This window comes from Pelodiscus sinensis, chromosome 1 (genome assembly GCF_052426305.1).
Source record: "Pelodiscus sinensis isolate ZL-2025 chromosome 1, ASM5242630v1, whole genome shotgun sequence".
In the NCBI taxonomy this organism is placed as follows: domain Eukaryota; kingdom Metazoa; phylum Chordata; order Testudines; family Trionychidae; genus Pelodiscus; species Pelodiscus sinensis.
This window is the reverse complement of record NC_143052.1, coordinates 102,802,563-102,830,062: the sequence shown is the minus strand read 5'-3', so window position 1 is coordinate 102,830,062 and position 27,500 is coordinate 102,802,563. Positions and strand designations below refer to the sequence as shown.

General features: G+C 43.0%; 1 protein-coding gene across 4 annotated transcripts in view; it reads right to left on the bottom strand.

The window, feature by feature from the left end:
* KIAA1549 (KIAA1549 ortholog) overlaps window positions 1–27,500 on the bottom strand; it is a 185,933-nt gene that overhangs the window by 33,125 nt on the left and 125,308 nt on the right. For 3 of the 4 annotated variants that reach the window (XM_075939458.2, XM_075939447.2, XM_089781919.1), the window contains 3 exons: window positions 22,661–22,845; window positions 9,043–9,245; window positions 7–131 (listed from right to left, as the gene is read on the bottom strand). In XM_075939458.2, the coding sequence (XP_075795573.2) occupies window positions 7–131; window positions 9,043–9,245; window positions 22,661–22,845 (513 nt within the window). The remainder of the gene's footprint in view (window positions 1–6; window positions 132–9,042; window positions 9,246–22,660; window positions 22,846–27,500) is intronic. The other variant, XM_075939453.2, reaches the window with a different exon arrangement.

Here is a 27,500-nt window from a genome sequence, read left to right as displayed (position 1 = left end):
ACAAACCACTCTTTGGACCTCTGCGTGGTTTGCCCTCATTGGCTGTGGTTGGTGGTCTTGCAGTTTCTTCTCCTGTCTCTTTCTCACTGGACTGTTCACTCGCTGTGGAGTCAGCATCCGAAGGGGAAACTCTGCAGCCATAAATAAAGAAGATATAAAACAAGATGAATGAAGGGTTAGACAGGTTTATAAAGGGCTCTGGCCATCAGGTACAAGGAAAATAAGACCATATGTTGGTAGGACTGTTTCTTTTCAGAAAGTACTCTGACTTATAATAAACGATTACCTTTGTCATGAGTGCAGGGATTGCAAAATTAGGCTGTAGCAATGCTGTGCTCTGTGACTTAACAATCTTGTCATGTATATGAGAGAAGCAATCTGTTTTTACTTTTGAAAAGGCAATTTTAATTTTAACAGAAAGCCTTTCACTTTAGCATAGAGCAGAATTATTTTTCTGCCTGAAAAATAATCTGCCACTTCAAAAGTAATATGACTAAATGGTATCACAGTATGGTATTGTATCATAGTATCACAGTATGAAGTTACCAAGCCCAGCTATTAAATTAACTAACGCTGAAAGTCCACACTCTGTTTTGCTGACTATGTAAGTCTACACCCAGCCAGGACTATTAATATTTTACTTACTCCATATAGTACAAAAGAAAGAGACAATCCCTTAGTTCCTACAAATTGTGGACACAGCTTGTCTATGCAAAAATAGACTAGTATTACTGTCATCCCATCCCCCCTCCTCAGCTCATCTGTTTACTTGTCAGTCTTAGATTTAAACTATAAACTCACTGGGGCACAGACTGTCTCTTCTACATGTTTGTTCAGCATCTAGTATGATGGGGCCTCCATCTATTTGGGCAATCGGGATCTGTAGGAATACTAATCACTTATAATTTCTTATACAACTCAATTTAATTAGTTCATTGCAGGTATATTCTGAATAATTAAAGGCAATTGTGTGTTTTTCTCCACCAGACTCTGAAATACATGCATACAGGCAGTCCCCGGGTTACGTACAAGATAGGGACTGTAGGTTTGTTCTTAAGTTGAATCTGTATGTAAGTCGGAACTGGCGTCCAGATTCAGACACTGCTGAAACTGACCGCCAGTTCTGACTTACATACGGAATCAACTTAAGAACCCCAGGCGTCCCCAAGTCAGCTGCTGCTGAAACTGATCAGCAGCTGATTCCAGGAAGCCCGGGGCAGAGCAACTCTGCCTGGGGCTTCCTGTAGTCAGCGCTGGTCAGTTTCAGCAGAAGCTGACTTGGGGACGCCTGGGGCAGAGCAGCTGGGGTGCTGCTGGGTTGCTCCAGTAGCGCCGCTCCTCAGCACTACTGGAGCAACCCAGCAGCACCCCATCTGCTCTGCCCCAGGTGTCCTGATTCAGCCGCTGCTGAAACTGACCAGCAGCGGCTGAATCAGGACCTGGGGCAGAGCAGCTAGGGTGCTGCCGGGTTGGTCCAGTAGTGCCCAGAGCGGGCGCTGCAGGACCAATCGGCAGCGCCCCAGCTGCTCTGCCCCAGAGTCCAAAACAAAAGCCTGGTCTGCTGGGGGAGGGGAGGAGCACACTAGCTGCGCTCCCCCCCCCCCCCCCCAGCAGACCAGGGACACGGGGAGCAGAGCCGCAGCGGCAGCGGGGTGCCGCGCCTCTGAGGCTTTGCTCTGGCAAAGCCTCAGAGGCGTGGGACCCCCCCCGCGGCTGCGGCTTCAGTCCAGGAACCTGTGGTCTGCTCTGGCAAAGCCTCAGAGGCGCGGGACCCCCCCCGCGGCTGCGGCTTCAGTCCGGGAGCCTGTGGTCTGCTGGGGACGGTCCCCAGCAGACCACAGGCACCCAGATTGAAGCGGCAGCAGCGGCGGTTCCCCGCGCCTCTGAGGCTTTGCTCCGGCAAAGCCTCAGAAGCGCGGGAACCCGCCTGGTGCCCCTGGTCTGCTGGAGACGGTCTCCAGCAGACCAGGGGCACCGGAGCAGCTTACGAACGGGGCTTTCTCGCCCCGACTTCCGGGGTGAGAAAGCCCCGTTCGTAAGTGCGGATCCGACGTAAGTCGGATCCGCGTAAGTCGGGGACTGCCTGTATTTCAGCTGACAGCTATTTTAAAAACAGAGTACAAAACAATTCAGAATACACTAGAGTCTCTCCCCGAGTTACGAACGAGTAACGGACCAAACACTTTGCCGTAACTTGATCCGTTCATAACTCAGACCCCAATGAGTTACATGCGACCGTGCTGTTCGTAAGTGTGGGTCGTGTTCGTAACCCAGGGACCGCCTTTACGACCGCTCCATGGAGCTTTGGTCGTAAGTGCGAATGGTCATAACTCGACCGTTCGCAACTCGGGGAGTGGCTGTATATGCAACTGATTTTAAAGTTAGTACAGGTTGGAGTTCCCTGGTCCAGCACTCGTGGGACCTGACTGGTCCCAAACAAGGGAATTTGCTGGACAAGGGCAGGTCCCTTGCCACCTGTCCCCCAGATTGCCACCCCTCCCTGCTGACTGCTCCATTTCTGGTCCAGCCAAACTCCCAGGTTTGGCCAGGCTTGCCAGACATCAGACCCTCTACTGTCAACCCTGGCCCTGGCCTGGCTGCAGGCTCTGCCTGGGCTTGTCAGATGCTGGCCTTGCTGCTAGACACTGGCCCAGTGGCCACCAGCTCTGGCTCCAGCTGGGCTGCCAGATGCTGGCTCCCCTGCCCACTGGATTCCTGGCCCCAGGGCTCTCTGGTCCAGGAACAGAGAGGTACAGCCTGTACTTCAGATTACATAGCTGATGTGATAGTATGCATATTGGACATGTAATTCTGTACACATTCATAGTCTGTGCACTGATGCAATGGTTTCATGAAATGGACTAGCTGGCCCACCAACCTTGCTAAGTGCCAGATTTTTATTGCTAGGTGGATATTTGATCCAGCTACTAAAGCCTTCAATTAAACATCAGTCTTCCCTAGAGAAAGTGTTGACTGTGTGTTGTGTGACGAAGTATCTCCTTATGTTTACATATGCTGCCTGTTAATTTCATTGGGAGACCCAGAATTCTTGTGTTATGCGAAGAGCTAAATAACACTTCCTTATTTACTTTCTCCATACCAGGCATGATTTTATAGACCTCTATCATACGCACCCTTCCCCCTCTGCCCCTTAGATGACACTTTTCTAAGATGAACAGTTTCACTATAATAATCTATCCTCCTAGGGATGCTATGCCACACCCTTAATTATTTTTGTTGCCCTTCTCTGTACTTTTTCCAATTCTAATATATCTTTTTGAGGTGGAGTGACTAGAATTTAATGAAGTATTGAAGGATAGATTTATAGCATAGCTGTATGATATTTTTCTGTCTTACTTAGGGATGTAATAGTGCAGTTGATTAACCGTGGAGAAAAAGCTTATCGGTTAATGCTATTAGACTACATGCATTTTTCCCCCTCCGCCTGCCAGTAATTTTTTTAGCAGGCTGCCCAGCGGTCTAGCTCAGTGCTGGGTCTGGGACCTACCTCTGCTGAGACTCTGCATTTGAAGTGTATTAGGAGCCAGGTGGGCAGGTAGCCCGGCTCAATTCTGGCTTGCGCTGGGTCCAGGGGCTCACTCCTACCATCAGACAGGGACTGCTGCCACTCCGCACTGCTGCTTCTGTATCAGAGGCAGCAGCGTGAGGTGACAGGGAGCCAGTCTGCAAGGGAAGCTTGTTTTTAAAACTGGCTCCCCTCACGGACCAGTTTCCACCTGGCACCCCATGCTGCTGCCACTGATATAAGGCAGCACTATGGAGTGACAGGGGGTTCCTTGGGGGTGGGGCTGGAGAGCACTGGCAGCCCCACTCCTAGGGACTATAGAATAGTTGAGTAACTGATAAGAATTCATGAGGTTACTCAATTATTCAATTCATTGATATTTAACATCCCTAGTCTTACTATCTATCCCTTACATTCTGTTACCTTTTTTTGACTGCCATTGCACATTCAACAGATGTTTTCTACTGATACCTCAATCTGGGACAGTTCCTTAGATCTGATACCTAAACAGAATGGCTCAAGTGTGAGAATTTTCCTCGTATCGTCCAGAGTGAAGGCTGATGAAAAGAATTCATTTAGCTTCCTCACAATGGCCTAGTCTTCCTTGAGTATTCCTGTAGCACTTTGATGATCTGATTTTTTGGCTAGCTTTCTGCTTCTAAAGTACTTTTTTTTGGTTTTGTTTTTTGCTGGTAGTTTTTAGTTGCTCTTCAAATTCTCTCTCGGCGTTCCCACTTACACCTTTATACCCGACGTGTAAGCGTTTAGGCTTATTATTTTCCTCAGCAGGATTTGATTTCCAGTTTGTAAAGCGTGTCTTTTTGTCTCTAACCATCTCTTCTATTCTGTTGAACTGCTAACAGGGACATTTTGGGGTCCTCTTGATGTATTTTTTATTTGGGGTGTAACATTTAGTTTGAGCCTCTATTATGGCATTTTGACATTTCCATGCAGCTTGCAGGCATTTTACTCTTAAGACAGTTCTTTTCAATTTCTGTTTAACTAGTTTCCTCGTTCTTCTCATTCTGTCCCTTTGTTTTACCTCCCACCCTTCATCTTTTCGATTTAGATTTTCAGTAAGTATTTATTTTATAGTAAGGCATTTGTATGCTACCAGAGATTGGGAGTCCATTATGCTGGGTGCTGTAATAAGATGTTTAGGGTAGGAGGACTGTCACTTATTATGCATTTGCACCATTCCTAGCACAAAGGGATCCTGATTTCAATTGGGGCCCATAGGTACTACCTGAATAAAAATCATAATCAGTAGCTTGTATATCATATGTTTCTTCCATTCACTACTTGTTTAATCTACTTCTCATCTCTAAGTAAAAGGTATGCACTAAAACAATCTCTGACCCATAACAGTCTATCTCCACTCTACTGATCAAGTTCACTCTCAAGGTGTTAACCCTCATCTCTGATCACCCATGACATTAGCTTCCTCTGCACACTACTTAAAGCTGGGGAGGGAAGATGCCATGTATCAAATTTGGCATATTGATTTTTTTAAGTAAAATATTTTTTAACTTTTCCAGAGGAAACGTTTTAAAAAAGACTTTTAAAAAAATTACCCTGCATTCCTTTTTTTATTTTGAGTTTCTCTAATGCCCTCCGACTTCCTCAAACTCTCAGAATGCAAAGACCCTCTCTTTTTACCACTGACAGATTCTACTCATCTTGCCAACACAGGCCACTTTTGAAACACATGAACTCATCTCTCTCATGGAGAATAATCAAATTGAGCTGAGCCACGATTAGCTGACAGAAATGTCACGTTCCTTTAACTGCATCTGTTTTCTGGGATGCGGCTAGCCTCGGTCCCCGACTCACTAGCTCTGCTCCTTACAAAGCCCATGGTATGGCATGGAAGATGGGGGATGCAGTGTGAGGAAGCCCATATGTGGCAGGGAGCCTGTCAGGAGACAGGAAGAGTGAATGAGGCTTTGGGGTGCATGAGAGGTTGACTGGAGAGGTGTGGAGATGCATATGGGTGAACTGGGTGCAGGTACTTAGGGACTGAGCAGGGAGACTTAGGTGGGAATGAAAAAGAGAAGCCCATTCTCTGGCACAGCACGCTCAGCAGAGTCAAGGGCTTCTGTGCAGTGGCAACAACGTACCAAGGGTGCCCCACAGTGCTGCCACTGCAGTGTACCAAGCAGTCAAGGCAACAACAGATAAAGAGCCTTTCAATTGCCAAAAAATGCAGAGGCATGGTGCTGTCTAGGCTCCCCCAAGGCACCATCTGTACATCCCTCATTGTGCCCAGCAAGCTTCTGCACGCAAAATATTCTCCCCCTCTCCACACACTCCCCTTGTTTCCTCTCCCATCATCAGCCTCTGTTTCCCCAAGACACAAAGCAGCAGCACTGTAGGTGCAGCGAGACGGGAGACACAGCAAGAGACAAATGGGAGGACGGGGGACATCTGGGTGGCAAACAGGGATGGTAAAGAAGAGGGTGGGAGCGAGCAGAGATGTGAATGGGGGAGGAGGATGAACTAGGAGAAGGTGCAACAGAAAGAAGCTTTATTCTGCTGAGCCACTTGTGGTTCATTATAGCACGGCTCCTCCTCTTGGCTTCATTTCTTCCTGGAAGGCCTCACTTAACTCTTACCTATTTGTCCCACATTTCCCTCACTTACACATTTTTTATATGCGCTCCTCTCCCCCCCCCCCCCCCCCCCCCAGCCAAATCAGCTCCCCTACCCTTTAAAAAAGGGAAGAAGGACAATCCAGGGAACTACAGACTAGTCAGCCTTACCTCAGTCTCTGGAAAAATCATGGAGGGGATCCTCAAGAAATCCATTTTGAAGCACTTGGAAGAGGGGAAAGTGATCAGGAATAGTCAACATGGATTCACCAAGGGCAAGTCATGCTATACCAACCGTACTGCTTTCTATGAGGAGGTATCTGGCTCTGTGGACATGGGGAAGTCAGTAGATGTGATATACCTTGACTTTAGCAAAGCTTTTGATATGGTCTCCCACAATATTCTTGCCAGCAAGTTAAGGAAGTATGGATTGGATAAAGGGACTGTAAGGTAGATAGAAAGCTGGCTAGATTGTGGGCCCAATGGGTAGTGATCAACGGCTCGATGTCTGGTTGGCGGTTGGTTTCAAAGGGAGTGCCCCAAGGATCGGTTGTAGAGTCGATTTTGTTCAACATCTTTATTAATGACCTAGATGAGGAGATGGATTGCACCCTCAGCAAATTTGCAGATGACACTAAGCTAGGGGGAGAGGTAGATACGTTGGAGGGTAGGGATAGGATCCAGAGTGACCTAGACAGATTAGAGGATTGGGCCAAAAGAAATCGGATGAGGTTCAACAAGGACAAATGCAAAGTTCTGCACTTGGGAAGGAAGAATCCGAAGCATTGTTACAGGCTGAGGACTGACTGGCTAAGTAGCAGCTCATCAGAAAAGGACCTGGGGATTACAGTGGATGAGAAGCTGGATAGGAGTCAACTGTGTTCCCTTGTAACCAAGAAGGCTAATGGCATATTAGGGTACATTAGGAGGAGCATTTCCAGCAGACCTAGAGAAGTTATTATTCCCCTTTATTTGGCACTGGTGAGGCCACATCTAGAATATAACATCCAGTTCTGGCCCTCCCGCTACAGAAGGGATGTGGACGCATTGGGAGGGTCAAGCAGAGGACAACCAAAATGATTAGGGGACTGGAGCACATAACCTATGAGGAGAGGCTGAGGGATTTGGTCTTATTTAGTCTGCAGAAGAAAAGAGTGAGGGGGGATTTGATAGCAGCCTTCAACTTCCTGAAGGGAGGTTCCAAAGAGGATATTCTCAGTAGTGACAGATGGAAGAACAAGGAGCATGGTCTCAAGTCACAGTGGGGGAAGTCTAGGTTGGCTATTAGGAAAAACTATTTCACTAAGAGGGTGGTGAAGCACTGGAATGGGTTACCTAGGGAGGTGGTGGAATCTCCACCCCTAGAGATTTTTAAGCCCTGGTCTGACAAAGCCCTGGCTAGGTTGATTTAGTTGGGGTTGGCCCTGCTCTGGGCAGGGGGCTGGACTCTATGACCTCCTGAGATCCCTTCCAGCTCTAGGATTCTATGATACCCTAGTACAGCTCTGCACCCCACCCAATACTCTCCCTGCAGTGCCACACTCCTTTCCTTCACACACTTCCGCGGTGCTCACCCCCAACAAGCGTACTCTTCCTAGGCACCCTCTTACATTTCCTACAATCCCATGCCCCATTGTCCCCACCCACTCCTACTCATCACCTTCATCCATCCCATGCCCTGCTAATTCTCCACCACATTCAGCTTTGAAACACTGATAGGCATCAACACTGACACGTTTCAGCACTGACATTCTAAATGTGGTAAAGGAGGCGGGGAGCTTTGGCATTTGGGTGTGGAAGACCAGTGAGGTGTAAGGCTGTGGAAGTTACAGATGCCAAAACTGCAAACATTTCATATGGGTAGTTTCATAAGTTATCAGGGACTTTCATTAAAATCGGCAAATTTGTGAGCAATGCAGCCACCAGTCTTCCATAATCCTCTATCCAGTCTCTTCTGAAAAATTGCAGCACATCCCGTTTACCCTCTTTGGTGAGAATGATTCCTACTGCAGCTCTAGTGACATTTAGTTATGTGACTCATACATACTCAGGAGACTATCGGAGTACCGCATTCCTTCTTCAGAGGGCTGCACGAGAGACAGAGAACTGGGGTGGTAGGAGACCTCCCTCATCACAACAGTCAAGATAATGAATAGCTCTCTCAGAGAGAAGATGGATGACTTCAGTCATTACAAAATGCCACAGCACTATCATCTCTAATTTACTGCCTCTGTTACACACTTTTCCTCCCCACAGGTCTGATGCTCTCTGGCTCTGGCAGTACACTGAGGAGTGAATGACTGATGTCATTCAGCTCTTGCTGAAGGTCAGGAAATTCTAAGTAAAGGATGATATGCTGTTCTCAACTTGCTTAGCTGTGGAGCTTTTTGTCTGACAGTGTGAGGAGAGTGTTGGACATTTAGCAGATAGGTAACAGTCATGGGCACAGAAAAGGGTGTCATCCTTGAGTTTTGCAGCTCTTGTTGAGTCATGAGAATATTAGACTTGCATATAATAATTGCAACTAGTATCACTAATAAGATTTCTTAATTACCCATTCCCCTACTAACCAGAAGGAATTACAATGCATGAAAATCTAATGCATGAAAAGCATACACTTCATGTTATCCTATCATAGATAATGCTCTATTCTGCCCAACCCACACCCAGCCTAAGATATTCCATTTAACTGAAAATGACGCAATTAAAAATAAAAAACAAAAACAAAAACAAAACCAAAAAAAAACCCCACAGTCTTGAAATGGCTGCTATAAAGTAGCTAGGCATAAGCTGTAATGAATAGCTAAAAAAAGCACGTGCCAAAGTCAAGGATCCTTAACTGAAAATACTTTGCATTGTACAATGATACTTTGCAGTTAATTAACCATAATCTATCCACGGCTACTTCTCTTCAGCTGAACTAACCTCCCTCTGTGTCGAACATTCTTTGAAGGCTTTGAAGTGGTCTTTGATTTGGGGGTTGGCACGGCTCCATTTTCAGAAGGGTTAGCGTCTTTAACAGGTCCCGGGAGAGGAGCTGGCTCATGAATGATCAGGATATCGTCTTTGTTGTGCTGGCCCAGGTGCTGTTTAGCAAAATCAAACCCTTTCACACTGGGAGCTTGTAGCTGTTATGAAAGAATAAAAAGAACCATTAAAAGACACTAAGTATGAAAGCTTCATGTCAGGCTGTTGTTCAGACTTGTAACCAAAGATCTTTACAATGGTAACCAGACAAGCTCCAAAGATCAGTGGGAGAGAACTATAAAACTAAAAAAATCTTTCTGCAAACATGTTTTCAGATTATGTGTATTTTAAGATAAAGGCAACATCATCAGGCAACAGAAGGCACCACATAGACAACTAATTTCTTAGATTTCATTATTACAATAATATTTGTCATTTTTATCAGGTTTTCCATCTGAGGATCTCAAAGTACTGCACACACTTTACAAATCTCTCTGTCCTGATGAGATATGGAAGAATTATTGCTCCCATTTTAAAGATGAGGCAGTGATACTTAGGACAATGAAACTGCCATACCAGATCAGACCCAAGACTAAGTCCTTGCCCCATCATATGGCATTACTAAATTTTAGCACGTGTCTGACTGTTTTGGTTTGGAAGCGGTTCTCTGAAGGACCAGCCCTCACCAGGACCACAAAGCTGATGTGCAAGCGCACTTGGCTTGCTAACTCCTGGGTGGGTACTGTGCTATAAACCAGAGCAATCCCAGAGGGAAAGCAGGAAAGGAATTACAGGGCTACAGAAAACCACAAGATTAAAACTCTAACTCTGCTAAGGCTTCACTCTGGTGGCAGGTGGAGGGGGAGTCTGTCAAGTTTTGCTAATGTAAAAAATTTAGGGCCTTTAGCTCATTATTTAGGTAACACTCCTTCTGGATTTAGATGGGAGCTCTACCAGAGTTAGGAGTTCAAAATTAGGCCAACAGTCTGAATTACATTTATAAAATAGTTCACTTCTTATTTTAAAAGTATTTGTTATTGGCTCTTTCAACTTAATTCAGATGATGAGAATGAGAAGTTCGCTTGCTAATTTCCCAGACCTGGAAATAATCAGAAATGGTGCCATTCTAATTTTTTTAAACACTTTTAAAAAAAACTTCTTTTAAGTCACATTTACTTAAGAAGTCTAGAAGCTGAAAGTAGGAAAGACCTTTAACAATTCTGGCTTGCAGACCGAATGCATATGTATGATGACTGCATAACACAAACACCCACCATCCCGTTTGCTGCCAAAATAGGTTCTACACAAACCAAAAGGTGCATTTGGGCACGCCTTCTGGTGCATCTAGTTGCAAAGGTTTAATGAGCCCCCTTTCATAAAGCCTGGCATGCTCTTTCCAAATACAAACAGGCCCTGTCTGATCAAATGCCAAAGATAAGTCTGCCTACGGAATATTTTGAGAGAGTCCAAATATTTCCCAAAGTGTCTTGAAGTGCACACTTCTTCAACATGCTCTGTCTGCTTGATCCAGCAGATGGGGATAGAAGCCATACTGTTGAAAAGATTCCTTGACACAGGCATATACGACACATGCCGAATGGTGAGGTTTGATATTTTTTTGGGAGGGAGGTACATTTTGCACAAGAGAAACAAACATATGCATTTACTAGATATTTTTGGATTTCCTGAACTTTTTCTGCCCTCCTTTTCCCCTGCAAGGAGAAAGAGGGCAAACATTCGGCATAATGTGCTGCATCCAGAAATAAAGTAAATCACAGATCTGGAGAATGAACTCAGCTGTGCTGATTTATACCAGCTGCAATTCAATCCTCTCTGATCATTCTTTCAGCATCTCTTTCAGCATGAGTGTGGGAGGGGAATCCTCTCCCTTTACACCACTCATGTGATTTCAACTAGCAATTACCAATTACTTAAATTACCAATGACTTAGGAAATGTCAAAATTAAGGTTGCCCATAAAAATTTAATTCAGAGCACTTGTGCAAATATAATTTTTAATTACATGAACACATGTTATTTCCCCCCAGGACTCCTGCCTCATTTAGTACACAGGATGGACTGTTCTCCAAGGAAGAATCAGAACAGTGTAGTGCAAGAGGCGGTTATCTGCCTCTGCTTTTGCAGGAGATAGAAGGTGTACAGTGACTGAGGCAGGGGATAACAGAGATAGGGAGGCTGTTATCACCCGTCTGGATCTGCTCCTAGAGGAGAATGAGACAACTTTGCCAGTGGTTTCAGTCACTTGCTGACAGTACAGAAATGACGACTCAGGAATACCTGATTCCATTCCAGGTTCTGGAGGGACATGTGCTCTACTGGCCACACACCACTCCACTCTGTTTCCCTCATGCCTAACCCCTTTAGCTCCCCATCAGACCACACTCTTCCTGCTCCCAGTCCCAATCTTTCTGCCCAGTCACTCTATTTCTCCCTGCCCTGAGCCTTCCTGTTCCAGTCTACTCCCTCTTCTGCCCTCCGAGGCCCAACTTTTATCCTATTTGCATTCCCAGTAGCAGATTTCTCTTCTGCGCTGCTTGGGTGCTAGCAAAGGGAGCACTGAAAGCACAGGAGAGATGAGATCCCTGCACTTCTGATGCCTGACTCTACAGCCCTAGCAATTTCAGGGAGAGGTTGCTCTCAGCCCCTGCAAATCTCGGATGGAGCATGTTCAGTACAGCTGGAATCTTTTCAAAAAATTTGCATCCAAACTCTACTACAATTACTAGTGTGCAAACTGTAATTTTTCTCAGGTTTATAACTCGGTTACATTTTTCAACAAAAGACAAATCCCTGGCAGAAAGGTCATCCCCCGCCCCTGTTAAATTTTGAGCGCTTGCTCCAAAGCACAGAGACTCTAGAACTCCTCAGCAAAACAGTTCCAAGATGTAATAGGTACAAAACAATGTATTTTCCTTAAAATAGCAGAACCCCTTTTTGTTGACGCTTCCCAAATTGACTCGGTTTGAAACAGACACCCAGCATGGGAAACTTTGGCCAAAAGTAGGGATGTAAACGACTAATCGACTAGTCAACTATCTGATAAGCAAAAGCTTATCAAATAGTCTATCAGAAAGAGGCTCCGTGGAAGGGGGCAGGGGCGCAGCGGCAGTGTTCTAACTTTGAAATGTACATGAGTCCCTGCTGGGGGATTCCGAGTTATCCCCAGCGGGGGCTCTTGTGCATTTCAAAGATTGAAACGCCACAGGGAGCCTGGGGCCAGCGGGGAGTCCCTCACTGACTCTGAGGTCCATGTGGGTGCTTCCACTTTGAAATGCAAAAGAGCCCAGCAGGCTCTACTGGGGCTCTTGTACAGCCAGGTGGCTCATGTTACATTTCAAAGCAGAAGCACCCTTATTGACTAATCGAATAATCAATCAAAATTCCATCGACTATTCGATTAGTTGATTAATATAATTTTAACATCCCTAGCCAAAAGTTTAGCAAAGTTATAAGCAACTAAAAAGTGTCAGGCAACCTTTACTATACCTGGACTGAAGCTCCTGGTTCTACCAACTATACATCTATATATAAACACTGAAGTTAGTCTGGGTTTACTAAGTTTAACCTTTCATGTAAGTCCTACCATTTGACCAAAGCTATTCTCAAAACATATTTGCTGCTCAATATTTTTTATTTAAAATAGAAAAAAAGTAGTATATTTTAGATACAGATACAATGCCCATAGACTCTGATTTTGTAAAAGGAAAAAATGGAAACAAAATCACCTCCTCTATATTTCCATGATCTTCATCCTTTTGACCACGACAACATCAAGATTCTTATTTAAAATGATGCCGGTTAAAATCACATTCTTGATGACAAGTGTCAAAAGGACACTGCCACACAAGTTTATATTCAGCAAAGCAAGATGGTCATAGCACTAAGCTGCAGTAGAATAAATAACATCAGTCTAGTTCAAGACTGAAAAGGCTTTGAAGCATTCCTGTATTTGTTTTCATATGCTACATAGACTACTTTCATTTTTGGTAATAAAAAAATGATAAAGTGTATCAAAGTGAACTGATTAGATAATCTATGATCATCTCTGAATAAAGACTGATCTACCCCTGGGATTCTGTCTATCATCTTACTTCTCACATACAAGCAATGAAAATTTTGGGGGTAAGTACAGAAGAGACCAAACTGTAACACTTAAAAAAAATTGTCTGTCTGTCCAGGGACTGAAATAAAATCTTCCAGCTTCATTTTATTGCCTTCTCAGACTGTACCTAATGACACAAAATCAGTACTTTCAAAATTCCAGGTTAGGTTCCCTTGGGGGGGAGCGGAGGGATCAATTTTACGTTATAAAAAAAAACAATTTTTAAAACTAAATTTCTAAATGGGGAAACAAAAAGCAGTTACAAAATCACACCTTCAATAAAAGAATGAGCTAGCCCATTATTCAGGAAGCTCTGGTTCATCACAAGGTAATATTTATTGGAATTGAGAGTGAAGATTTTTTAAAAATTGGTGTCTTAGGTTAACCTCTGAAGCCTATATTTAGACACTAAATTCAATGCGCACTGTTAGGTGACTGATTCTTCAAAAGTCAAACCATTTATTCAGGTGCCTAAATACAGATATAAAGAGACTAACATAAGGATTCCATTTTTTAAAATCTTGGCCAAGACATTCAAGAATGTTAATCTAGTCAAGGAGGGCTAGACTGGCTGAAAATCATTTGACGCTTTTAACAGACAAACTACCATGTCCATAGTGATAGAAATGTAGCCGTGTTAGTCTGGGGTAGCTGAAACAAAAAACAGGACTATGTAGCACTTTAAAGACTAACAAGATGGTTTATTAGGTGATGAGCTTTTGTGGGCCAGACTCACTTCCTCAGATCAAATAGTGGAAGAAAATTGGCACAACCATATATACCAAAGGATACAATCAAAAAAATGAACACACATGAAAAGGACAAATCAAATTTCAAAACAGAAGTGGGATGGGGGGGGGGGGTGGAGGTAAATGTCTGAGAGCTAATGATATTAGAGGTGATAATTGGGGAAGCTATCTTTTATAATGGGTAAGATAATTAATGTCTTTGTTTAGACTGAGATGTAAAGTGTGGAATTTAAGCATGAATTACAGTTCAGAAGATTCTCTTTCAAGTCTTGTGTGAAAAGGTCTTTGAAGTAGGATGCAGGTAATCAAGTCGTTAAGGCAATGCCCTTTCTGGTTGAAATGGCAAGAAACTGTTTTTTCTTTGTGATCCTGTCTAATATCTGTTTTGTGGGCATTGATTCTTTGGCGAAGTGTCTGAGACGTTTGTCCAATGTACATAGCAGAGGGACATGTTCGGCACGATAGCGTAAATTATATTTCTGGATGAGCAGGAATATGTGTTCTTGATCTTATAGCTCAATTGGTTAGGTCCAATAATGGTATCAGCAGAGTGACTATGTGGGCAAAGCTGGCAACGGGGTTTGTTGCAAGGGAAGGTTCCAGGGTTGGTATTAGTGTGATATGTCCTGTGGCTGTTGGTAAGAATCATCTTGAGGTTAGGTGGTTGTCTATAGGAGACTATGGGTCTGTCTCCAAGAACCTCTCGGAAAGGGCATTGTCTCAACGACTTGATTACCTGCATCCTGCTTCAAAGACCTTTTCACACCAGACTTGAAAGAGAATCCTCTGAACTGTCATTCATGCTTAAATTCAACACTTTACATCTCGGTCTAAACAAAACATTAATTATCTTACCCATTACAAAGATAGCTTCCCCAATTATCACCTCTAATATCATTAGCTCACAGACATTTACCTCCCCCCTCCCCCATCCTCCTTCTGTTCTGAAATTTGATTTGTCCTTTTCATATGTGTTCATTTTTTTGACTGTATCCTTTGGTATATATGGTTTTACCATGTCCATGTGATTGCCAACACACTGTTTCCCTATATAAAGGCACAACATGAATGAGATTAATTTTGTTGTCTAATAATACTGTTTGGACATACATGTCTGAATGGTTAGAATGGAAAACAATACGAAGGATTTTTAAAAAAAATAACTTACTAATTTCAGTAAAGATTCACCATGCACTTCCTACACTTACAGATACTATTGATGTATTATTCTACATATTATATTTGAGACACTGTTTTTTCTATTTATTTTCATATGAACAGTATTGCCTTGCTCTATGCACAAATATATGCACTGAATAGAGGTTACCAAAACATATTGCTAATGAAACAAAGGAATTAAGTTTGATCCCAACAATAATAATTCAGCTCTGTCAGGTAATCTGTGAGCAGCATGGGAGACACTGTAAAAACGTCCTGTTGAATTACGACATAGCTAAAACACTAGTGCACAGGATTCTGGAAAACCAACAGAATAAAATATCAAACAGAGGCTACTGGGATATCAGCTCTCATTCTTCTGGAATGGAATGATACAAACGCGGTCAGGCAGGACGTTAGGAATGTATACAGAAATACTGGTTCAGTCTCAGTTGTAAGGCAAAAATGCTTCAGGGTGGTCATAATTCTGAACTTTTTTTTTAAACACACACATACAAACAGATCAGATAAACTGGTCAAGAAATGGTTACAAAAGCATAGCTTTACTTTGTAGACAGCTTCCCTCTGTAGTCAATTTTCTACAAAAGCTACTCCCTTAAATAGCTGTTCATGGATACAAACTCACTCTTTCAAATAATTGTTCCTCCAAACACCAAACAAATGTGACATCAATTTAAAATCCATTAAAAAAAAAAAAAAAAAAAAAAAAGGAGGCAGCACAGCATTTTCAAAACTGACAAAGAATGCTTATTGGTTAACGGTGTCTCTTACACTCAGTGAACCTCCTCCCTGGAAGCTGGGCAGACAGGGGCTGAGGGCAAGTGTTCCCTCTAAGCAGCTTCACAGGTGATTCATCAGCCCTGCCCAATCAGAGGTTCCAGGCTCCATGCATAGAGCTTACTGGGCGGGGCTGATGAATCACCTGTGAAGCTGTGCTGCCATGCAGCTTAGAGGGAACACTGCCTGGGGGCCTACCTCCCAGGGAAGCTTTGCTGTGGGCTCTGTAGCAGTCTGCAGCGGGGGTAACAGTGTAACTACTAAGCTTGTCAGCACTTACATGGTTGCCCTAATAGACAATTTTTAACACTCCTAATTACAACACTGTACAAAATAAAAAAATTCATCATGTGGCCACTGGCGGCAGAACACAGCACATTTTATCACATCCCTGAATTGCTGATAGTCTCTATAAGCAATATGAACTGTGCTGAAGACCCTTTGAGAGTGCATGAAGGAGACGTTGCCTTTTCAAATTTTTTATTTTTTTGGTTTTATTGAGCACAATAAATTAAGGCAGCTTTGTGTTCATATAAAGTAGAACATTTATCTCTTGTATTTAAACATACTAAAGTTGCCTGTGACAAAGTTCTTTTAAAAAACAGAGCAACTCATACCTGGACTAGCCTGCAGTGTCCCCTCCTCTGGCCCCCGTGACATTATTGGATTGTGAGACGAACATACAAATCATTGCTGCAACCACTGCTATATGTTTGCACCAAATCTTTGTACGAAGTGGGCCAAATGAGGTTTCTATAAAAAACTTCTGATTTGCTGAATCTGTTTATACTATTAATATGCATGTATTATTTTTGCATTTAAAATTATGTTGCTCTATGGCCCTGGTATCCTTTAATCTCTCAAGTATCTGCATAGCTGATCATTGCCTACCTACTTCAATTTTAATCCTCTTGGGGAAGGGACTGTGTCTTCCTTTGTTTATTAGATAGCAGACACCGTAGCATATTATCAATGCTTAACAAATAAATAATGATAATCATGCTTTTTAAACATTTCCTCCAAACAAAAATTATCAAAAATATTATCCTTCACCACATGCCAAATCTCAAATTAATTTTAAATTCCTGTTCAGGAATAAGTATTACCTCCAATCAAACTGTGAATTAAATATTACCACAACCAGGATAAAATGAACAACTATGAGGTGACTGTTCTCTAAGATTTCACTTGTTGATGACCTTGATTCTTCGTTCAACTGAACTCTCAGTGTAGACCAGGCTTGACAATTGCAAAGTAGAGGGAGACACTGTTTTGTTCTCACTGCTTTAGAAGTGCAGCCACTTTCTACTTCTGTCATCTTACCTTCTTTAACTGTGTACAGACAACTGTGTGTTGTGAGCAAGACACGAGAAGTCATTCTTCCGCTCTACTCTGCGCTGGTTAGGCCTCAATTGGAGTATTGTGTCCAGTTCTGGGCACCGCATTTCAAGAAAGATGTGGAAAAATTGGAGAGAGTCCAGAAAAGAGCATCAAGAATGATTAAAGGTCTAGAGAACATGACCTGTGAGGGAAGGCTAAAGGAATTGGGTTTGTTTAGTTTAGAAAAGAGAAGATTGAGGGGGGACATGATAGCAGTTTTCAGATATCTAAAAGGGTGTCATAAGGAGGAGGGAGAAAACTTGTTCATCTTGGCCTCTGAGGATAGAACAAGAAGCAATGGGCTTAAACTGCAACAAGGGAGGTTTAGGTTGGACATTAGGAAAAACTTCCTAACTGTCAGGGTGGTCAAACACTGGAATAAATTGCCCAGGGAGGCTGTGGAATCTCCATCTGTGGAGGTATTTAAGAGTAGGTTAGATAAATGTCTATCAGGGATGGTCTAGACAGTATTTGGTCCTGCCATGAGGGCAGGGAACTGGACTCGATGACCTCTCGAGGTCCCTTCCAGTCCTAGTATTCTATATTCTATTCTAAAACTTTTATAGAGGAAACTGTTTGATTGAACATGAGGTGAGAGTATGCAGAGCATGACTGTAGTAATATTTAACTAATGCCCACGGAAAGAATTTAGCCACTAACAAGTATTTCAGTCACACTGTCCTGTCCTCCTTGGCTTTTTTTCAGAGAGCACAAGTTAAAAGGAGGATGCCATACTAGTTTTGTCTCTCTCTTCTTTGTACTAATACATCTTTTATGGAAACACTACATAAATAATTTAGTAATCTACAGCTTTAGGGCAGTTTAGCATACAAAAATACGCTACCAAATTCCTCGCTGTATGTGGCATAGTCCTCCATGACTTACGCTATAATACCCAAAACTCTGGTCTTGTTCAATCTCACAAAATAAAACTGGAGCCCTGCCACAGCACCTACTAGCATGGACCCCAGAACCCATGTGGAGACATGCTCACTTGTAGAGGGTACTACAGAGGTGCAAGGGTTTGTGCTAGCAGTTCCCAGTGCAGGAATGGGGTTGACATATGTTTTCCTTGTTTAATACGTGGGTGGAAGAACTCAAAAATACTTTGGGCCTCTAGAGAAAGGAAGGTTTGTGATTCACTAGGCAGCACATTTCCTCATGAATCAGCATTGAGTCAAAACTGCATGGTTGTTCCTGGTGGTTTTTTATTTTTCTCAATTTCCCCTCTCCCTCCACTTTTGGAAAATCCAATAAAGCCAGAGGATGCTTTGCTCCATATACACTCTTATAGAGAAACACTACACATACCACATAAAATTTTTTGACTAATGCCCAAGCTACACATCTACAATGCAAATGGGGGTATAATATTCAGCTCATCTAGACATACCTATGCTAGCTGTAAGCTAAGTAGATCACTAAAAAGAGCAATGAGGACACTGTGGTTCAGGCTTCATTATGCCAAGCAACACAAATATCTACCTGGGAGACCAGATGGCATTATACAGCCAGCATGGAAGCTCATGTCACTGTTATTTTTAGTTAACTAGCTAGATGAAAGATAGTATGGCCGGTATATCTACAAAAGCTACAAATTAAGCTTCTAGTTGGAAAATAGAGCTTGAAGCTGCTAACCAACTACATATTTGCACCATTGCTGAGTGAGTTCATAAAAAAAAAAAAAGAAAGCCATACTGGGTTACACCAAAAGTCCATCTAGCTCAGTATCCTGTCTGCCAACAGTGGCCAATACCCGATGCCCCAGAGGGAGTGATCACAACAGGTAATCCTCACGTGATCCCTCCCATTACCCACCAGCAAGGAGTTCCACAGGTTGACTGTATGCTGAGTGAAGAAAAACTTCCTTTTGTTTGTTTTAAAACTGCTGCCTATTAATTTCATTTGGTGATTCCTAGTTCTTATTTTGTGGGAATAAGTAAATAACATTTCCTTATTCACTTTTTCCATACCAGTCATGATTTTATATACCTCTATCATATCCCCCCTTAGTCTCCTCTTTTCTAAGCTGAAAAGTCCAAGTCTTTTTATCCTCTCTTCATATGGGACCCGTTCCAAATCCCTAATCATTTTTGTTGCCCTTTTCTGAACCTTTTCCAATGTAACATACTTTTTTTGAGATGAGGCGACCACATCTGTAGGCAGTATTCAAGATGTGGGCATACCATGGTTTTATAAAGAGGCAATAAGATATTTTCTGCCTTATTTTCTATCACTTTTTTAATGACTATTAACATTCTATTTGCTTTTTTGACAGCCGCTGGCTTATTAGGTGATGAGCTTTCATGGGCCATCTTGTTAGTCTTTAAAGTGCTGCATAGTCCTGTCTTTTGTTTAAGTAAAGTAAGTTATCATGGAATAAGAGGAAAGGTCCTTTCGTGGACTGATAACTGGTTAAAAGACAGGAAACAAAGGGTAGGAATAAATAGTAAGTTTTCAGAGTGGAGAGTGGGATAGGTTGCAAACCACAGTTAACAGTTCTGCAATTTCCCATTTGAGTTCTTTCAGAACTCTTGGGTGAATGCCATCTGATCCCGGTGATATGTTACTGTTAAGTTTATCAATTTGTTCCAAAACCTCCTCTAATGACACCTCAATCTGGGACAATTACTCAGATTTGTCACCTAAAAAGAATGGCTCAGGTTTGGGAATCTCCCTAATAACCTCAGCCATGAAGACTGAAGCAAATAATTCATTTAACTTCTCTGCTATGACTTTATCATCTTTGAGTGCTCCTTTAGCATCTCAGTTGTCCAAGGGCCTCACTGATTGTTTAGCCGGCTTCCTGCTTCTGATGTACTTAAACATTTTGCTATTACTTTTTGAGTTTTTGGCTAGCTGTTCTTCAAACTCCTTTTTGGATTTTCTTATTGTATTTTTACACTTAACTTGACGAAGTTCATGGTCCTTTCTGTTTTCCTCATTAAGATTTGTCTTCCACTTTTTAAAAGATATCTTTTTATCTGTCACTGCTTCTTTTACCTGGTTGGTAAGCCACAGTGGCACTTTTTTGGTTCTCTTACTGTGTTTTTTAATTTGGGGTATACATTTAAGTTGGGCCTCTATTATGGTGTCTTTGAAAAGTTTCCATGCAGCTTCTTGGAGCAGCTGGTTCTGGAACCCACAAGGGGAGAGGCAATTCTTGATTTAGTCCTAAGTGGAGAGCAGGATCTGGTTCAAGAGGTAAATATAATTGGACCGTTTGGAAATAGTGACCATAATGTAATAACATTTAACATCCCTGTGGTGGGAAAAATACCTCAGCAGCCCAACGCTAGCATTGAATTTTAGAAAAATGAGGAAGTTAGATTAAAACGCACAGTGACAAAAGTTTTACTTTTGTCACTGTGCGTTTTAATCTAACTTCCTCATTTTTCTAAAATTCAATGCTAGCGTTGGGCTGCTGAGGTATTTTTCCCACCACAGGGATGTTAAATGTTATTACATTATGGTCACTATTTCCAAACGGTCCAATTATATTTACCTCTTGAACCAGATCCTGCTCTCCACTTAGGACTAAATCAAGAATTGCCTCTCCCCTTGTGGGTTCCAGAACCAGCTGCTCCAAGAAGCAGTCATTTAAGGTATCAAGAAATTTTATCTCTGTATCCCATCCTGAGGTGGTGTACACCCAGTCAATACGGGAATAGTTGAAATCCCCCACTATTATCAAGTTTTTTAATTTGATAGCCTCTCTAATCACCCTTAGCATTTCATAGTCACTATCACTCTTTTGATCAGGTGATTGATAATATATACGGAGTGCTATATTCTTATTATTGGAGCATGGAATTACTATCCATAGAGATTCTATGGAAAATTTTGGCTCATTTAAGATTTTTGCTTCATTTGATTCTACATTTTCTTTCATATAGAGTGCCACTCCCCCACCAGCACAACCTGTTCTGTCCTTCCAATATATTCTGTACTCACTGACTGTCCTCATTCCACCAAGTCTCCATGATGCCTAGTATATCAATATCCTCTTTTAGAACTAGGCACTCTAGTTCACCCATTTTACTATTTAGAATTCTAGTTGTGTATACCAGGTCCAAAAAGCAAACAAACAAGATTCTCTATCCAGTAAGTTAAAGGAACAGCTCTGCCAGAGAACTAATATAAGCAAAATCTGGTATATTCTACTCAGTAGGGCACACACACGTCTCTGTATACACAGACACACAGAGTCATACAGAACTACATAGCAGTGAAAATGTCCAAAAACAGACCCAAGTGGTAATACTTTAATATGTATTTCCAGTTGAACGAACCTCTCTACTCTGGGACACTGATCCAGTAGGACCACAAATGTTGTTGGACCTGAGAGCCCTGGTGACTGACAGTCGGGGCTGGCTGGGAGTCCAGTAGCAAGGAGTCCAACTGGGGCTGGGAGCAGAGCCAGGACAGGGGCTGAAAGCGGGGTCGGGCTGGCGGCTGGGAGCATGGCTGGGATCAGGAGCAGAGCCCCGTGGCCAGGGCTGACATCAGGGTAGGCAGCCAGGAGGGGAACCTGGTAGCTGGTAGTCAGGAGGAAGGCCCATCTGGGAGACTGGTGGCCCCCTAGGAGAGACCGGAGGCTGGCTGCAGAGGAACCAGCATTGACCTCTCCTGGTCCAGCAAACTCCTTTGTTCTGAACTGGTCAAGTCCCAAGATTCTGGATGAGGGAGACCCAACTGTATAAGTTAGCTGTGATAAGACAAATTGCACATGGTGGGAAGGACAAAAGATTTTAGCTGCCATTTCAAGCTGTTAAATCTACTTGTAAAAGGCAAGTTAGAAACTTAAAAGGACAAAACACGTGCTTTTTGCAACATGCTTGTAAAGCAATTATTAAATCTGTAATAACCTATGTCCTAGGAACCTTAAAGTAAGTCTGGACTTCCAGGAAAGAATGGGAAAATTGGGCAATGAACAGTTTGGCTTATGAGGCATTCATAAGAAACAGCGATGGTCAAGGCAAAGTTAGAAAAATATTTGCATTTAAAAGGAATAATACAGCATCTTTCTCACAAGGAACAGAGGTAAGAACATGGACTAAATGATGCAGGCAAGTTACTTTCAACCATGTCACCTAAGTTTCCCCAAACGGAAGACAGATCCTAAGGATGAGATACAGCAGGAGATAATACAACAGATAAAGGAAAAACAATGGCAACAGCTGAATATTATGGACTCTATTATTGTGGAATTCTTAGCAGTTCCACTTTTCCTCCAGATTTCAGGGATCCTCTCCCATAGTGAGTCTCATCTTCCCATGTAACAATGCTACACACTGCCTCGGCTGTTGCAGTCACAAGTGCTCTGGTCACCTTAACTCCTCCCCACACATCTTCCCACTTCCTTTTACCTTCTGTCGCTGCTGAATATTGCTCATGGTGTCTGGCTGAAACTCCAACTTGTCTGTTCGGCAGAGCTTCCAGTATAAAATAATAATGATAAGCAGCACCACAGCCACGGGGACCACCACACCGACAATAATCCACAGATTGTTATTCTGAGAATCAGATGCCGACTCTTTCAATTTATCCACAGCTGCAGAGTTAGAAGGGGAAAGAGGGGAGAGACTAATTTTATATAAAAACAAAACAAAACAAACATTTGTAGACACTTCAGAGGGTATTCATTTCTACCCTCACAATTGTTAGTAAAGAACTACATTCATAGGCAGGGCTCGACAAATAGTGCGAGTAGATTGCAACCTGGAAAAGCCGGGTTCGGGCAATCTGAGCATGCACAGATCGCCGGATAGCGCGGCTGGTAAGCGTGGCTCGCCAAGGTTTGGCAAGCACAGTTCATAGGAAACAGACTATGCAGTAGAGCAGGGGTGAGCAATAAACTGGAGGCGCTCAGCAAGGGTTGGCCTCTGGCAAGCCACTGGTGCTTTATTGACCTCGGTGTCCGCAGACACAGCTGCTTGCAGCTCCTGTTGGCTGTGCATCTCCATTCCAGATCAATCGGAACTGCAGGAAGTGGCACAGCCTGGGACACTGCTTCTAGCAGCTCTCATTGGCCAGGAAAGGCAACCACCGGCCTACAGGAGCGGTCATACTTGCAGGTGCACAGGTAAATAAAGCGCCGGCGGCTCACCAGGGCTAACCCTGGTGAATCACATCCAGCCAGTGGGAAGCTTATTGCCCACCCTTGCAGTACAGTCAAGGTGATAATGTATTACTTAATGTACCTCTTTGCCAGGTAATATGAGTGTAGAGCAAATGATCGTCTTAAACCCTACTTTCTGTTCTGGAGAGCTGTGCTAAAGTTGCAAACAAAAATGGGTTTCCGTCAGCCATTTGACATGATGAGTACTCTCTGTTCAGGAGGAACCATACATTGAGATGACACGGTGAAAACTATCAATCTCCTGCCCTACCAGCAACAACTGTGGGGGAGAACTTTTATATTCTTGCCTACAGAGGAAGGGTGTAGACTGATATAGTCAATATCCAATTTGGGGTAATGGTTAACCAGTGCCTGGGAGCACTCCCCAGAACGTGGCCCACCACAGGCGGAGGGCTGCTCCAGCCTCACTAGGCCAGAGTGCTTTGGGCTGGGGTGGGAACCAATAATCCAGCATGGGCTGGCAGAGCTAGCAGCAGCCCTGAATGGGGCTGGGAGCTGCTCCATCCGCCCTGGAGTGGCCCCTATGCCTGCTTCCCCTTTAATCAGTTAAAGCTAACATTTAATCAGTTAACCAATTAAATGGGATTTTACATCCCTATCATTTACAAAAACCAAGTTAAACAGTGCTTTCACATACATTATTACACCTACTCCTAAGTTCTACAGTCACATTTTCCCAATTTATTTACTAAATACTTTTCTTTCCCTTTAGGTGCAAACCGTTACAAAAAAAAGGGGGTGGGGGGACTTATACAAGGAGCTACCAAGAAACCAACTATGCACAAAATAAACAAACTGGGAAAATACATTTTTCTTTCTTCAATTGCATTTGGATTAATTGTAGACGCTACTTGAAACAATACCAGGTGAAACATTTTCAGTTACAATATTAATTTCTGAAGGGGCACTTTCAAACTAAAAGTAATATTTGTGTGTGAATTTATTTTTGTGTATTATTCTTAAAGAAACATTCTTCCAGTTGATATACCTGGAAGAAATTAAAGGAAAATAATGATCACCATTTTCTCCTTTTGTTTACTTTCCACATTTAATGCCACTTGGAGTATAGTCAGTTTCATTGTTTCTTTTAGTATATTAAATTTCCCTTTGGTTTCTCTGGGCTTTTTGGCACCATCAGGAGAGATAAACACATAAAAATAACATATGTTTTCTATTAGCAATTTATGATTTTCCAACTATTTTAATTAATTCTTTGAACTGAAATTTAATTTAAAATGGCAAAATAAATGAGAAAAAATTAAAAACAGAGCTGAATTTGTACAGCCATTAGTATTTTCCCTGTGGGAGGGAAAACATCACAGCATCCGAAAGGGGAACTACACAAAGATGAGGAACTTATACAAAAATTAAAAGGTACAGTCCCAAAACTGAATTCCCTTCAAGTAGCATGGAAGCTTTTTAAGATACCACTAGCGGGCTGTGCCCCTTGCTCACTACACTTGCCAACACCCCTGCTTCTGGGGGTAGGAAGGCCCGGCTCTCCCCCTGGGCACCAGGCAGGCAGAAACATTTTAAGCTCTGCAAGCCTTTAGCATGGCAGGCAGGCTGGCTGAGCTGCTGACTTGTAAGTCTCCTGGCCAGAGCATGCCTCTGGCACCCCATCCCCAACCCTCTATTCCCCCACTCTTGCCCTGCTACTCCACATATCCCTTTTGTACCCATATCTCCCCCCAGATCTGGAACCCCAATCTCCTGCCCCAGATCAGAATCCCCTCCTAACCTAGGTCACATCCCAAAACTGTGCACTAGGAATGTGATCGACTAGTTGACTACCCGGATAAGCAAATGCTTCTGTACCAAATGACTGGAGGATAGCTAATGTGACACCAATTTAAAAAAAGGGCTCCAGAGGTGATCCCAGCAATTTCAGGCCAGTAAGCCTGACTTCAGTACTGGGTAAAACGATTAAAAGAACAAAATGATCAGACATACAGATGAACATAGCTTGTTGGGGAAAAGTCAACATGGTTTTTGTAAAGGGAAATCATGCCTCGTCAATTCCATTCAATTCTTTGAGAGGGTCAACAAGCATGCGGACAAGGGGGATCCAGTCGATATAACGTATTTAGATTTTTCAGAAAACCTTTGAAAAGGTCCCCCAAAGGCTCTTAAGCAAAGTAAGCTGTCATGGGATAAGAAGGAAGGTCCTCTCATGGACTGGTAACTGGTTAAAACATAGGTGGAAATAAATGGCCAGTTTTTGGAATGGAAGAAGGTAAATAATAGTGTTCCCCAGGGGATACGTTCTGAGACCAGTCCTATTAAACAGATTCATAGAACACCTGGGGGAAAAAAGGATAAAACAGTGAGGCGGTAAATTTGTAGAGAATACAAAACTATTCAAAATAGTTAAGTCCCAAGGAGACTGCGAAGAACCACAAAAATGGGTGACTGCAACAAAATGGCAAATGAAATTAAATGTTGATAAATGTAAAATAATGTGCATTGGAAAGCATAATCCCAACTATACATAATGAAATGATGTAGTTGTTACCCCTCAAAAAAGTAATCTTGCAGTCATTGTGGATAGTTCTCTGAAAGCATCCACTCAATATGTAACAGCAGTCAAAAAAGAAAACCGAACGTTGCTAACCATTAAGAAAGGGGTAGATAAGATAAAAGAAACTATTATATTGCTTCTATATAAATCCACAGTACACCCCAATCTTGAATACTGTGTGCAGATCTCAAAAAAGATATACTAGAATGGAAAAGGTTCACAAAAGGGCAACAAAAACAATTAGGGGTATGGAACAGCTGCCATCTGGCAAGAGAGTGATAAGATTTTTCAGCTTGAAAAAGAGATGACTAAAGAGAGATGATAGAGGTCTATAAAAACCATGACTGGTGTGGAGAAAGTGAATAAGGAAATATTATTTACTCCTCTAACACAAAAGTTAGGGGTCACCAAATGAAATTAATAAGCAGCAGGTTTAGAATAAACAAAAGTATTTTTAACCACAACACACCTGCGGAACTCCTTGCCAGAGGATATTGTAAAGCCTAAGACTATAAAAGTTAAAGAGCTAGATAAATTCATAGAGGAGAGGTCCATCAAGGACTATTAGCCAGGATGGGCAGGGATGGTGTCCCTAGCCTCTGTTTGCCAGAAGCTGAGAATGGGCAATAGGATAGATCACTTGATGATGACCTGTTCTGTTCATTCCCTCTGAGGCAACTGGCACTGGCTACTGCTGGAAGATAGGCTCCCCTAGGGTTGCCAGATGATTTAATGAAAAATACCGAACTCTTCCCTTCTCCCTCCCCCCCCCCAAAAAAAACACCGGGGAAAAAGTTCTGTTGAGAAAAAAAAAGGGGGACTCCGAAAGCTATTAAGCAAAGAAAAAAAATAATAAAACAGCATTAAAACAGCATGGCTCCTTTCAGAGTGCCTGAAGAGTCAGAATAGGGACAGGAACAGGGAAGAGGTTGAGCACTAAGACCCAGGGAATGCATTGCTTACCCTTAGTCTTTAGGCTTTTTGCCAGCGGCCATTTTATTTTATTGATCAAGCCAAAATGCAGCTTCCTTGCAGAACCAAGTAAGCAGGGGATGCGGGGGCGAGGGGGGTGTCGGGGCCCCGGGGGGGAGGCCAGAGGCTGGGCCCAGTTGCCAAGTGTGTCGTAGGGTTGCCAGGTGTCCAGCATTTTCGCCTGCTGGCGAGGGGAAAAAAAAAATCAGAAAATACCGGACATTTTAGGTGTCCAGGATTTTCTGATTTTTTTTTTTAAACCAGACAGGAGGCGAAAATACCGGACTGTCCGGGTCATTACTGGACACGTGGCAATCCTAAGCTCCCCTGAAGGAGGGTCAGGGGGCGGCGGCAGCAGCAGCTCCTCGCTGTGGTGGGGACCCTGATGTTCTGGCCCAGTGGGGAACTGCTGCCTCCAATGAAGCCCCAGCCTGAAACCCTTCCCCCACCTCATAAGATTAGCATGTCAGTGCCAGCTTCCTGCGGGGGAGCAGGGAGAAGAGAAAACCCAGAGGATCCATGCCAGAGGTGGCCTGTGGAGTAGAGCGCGTGCTGCTGTGGGGAGGGGGTTGGC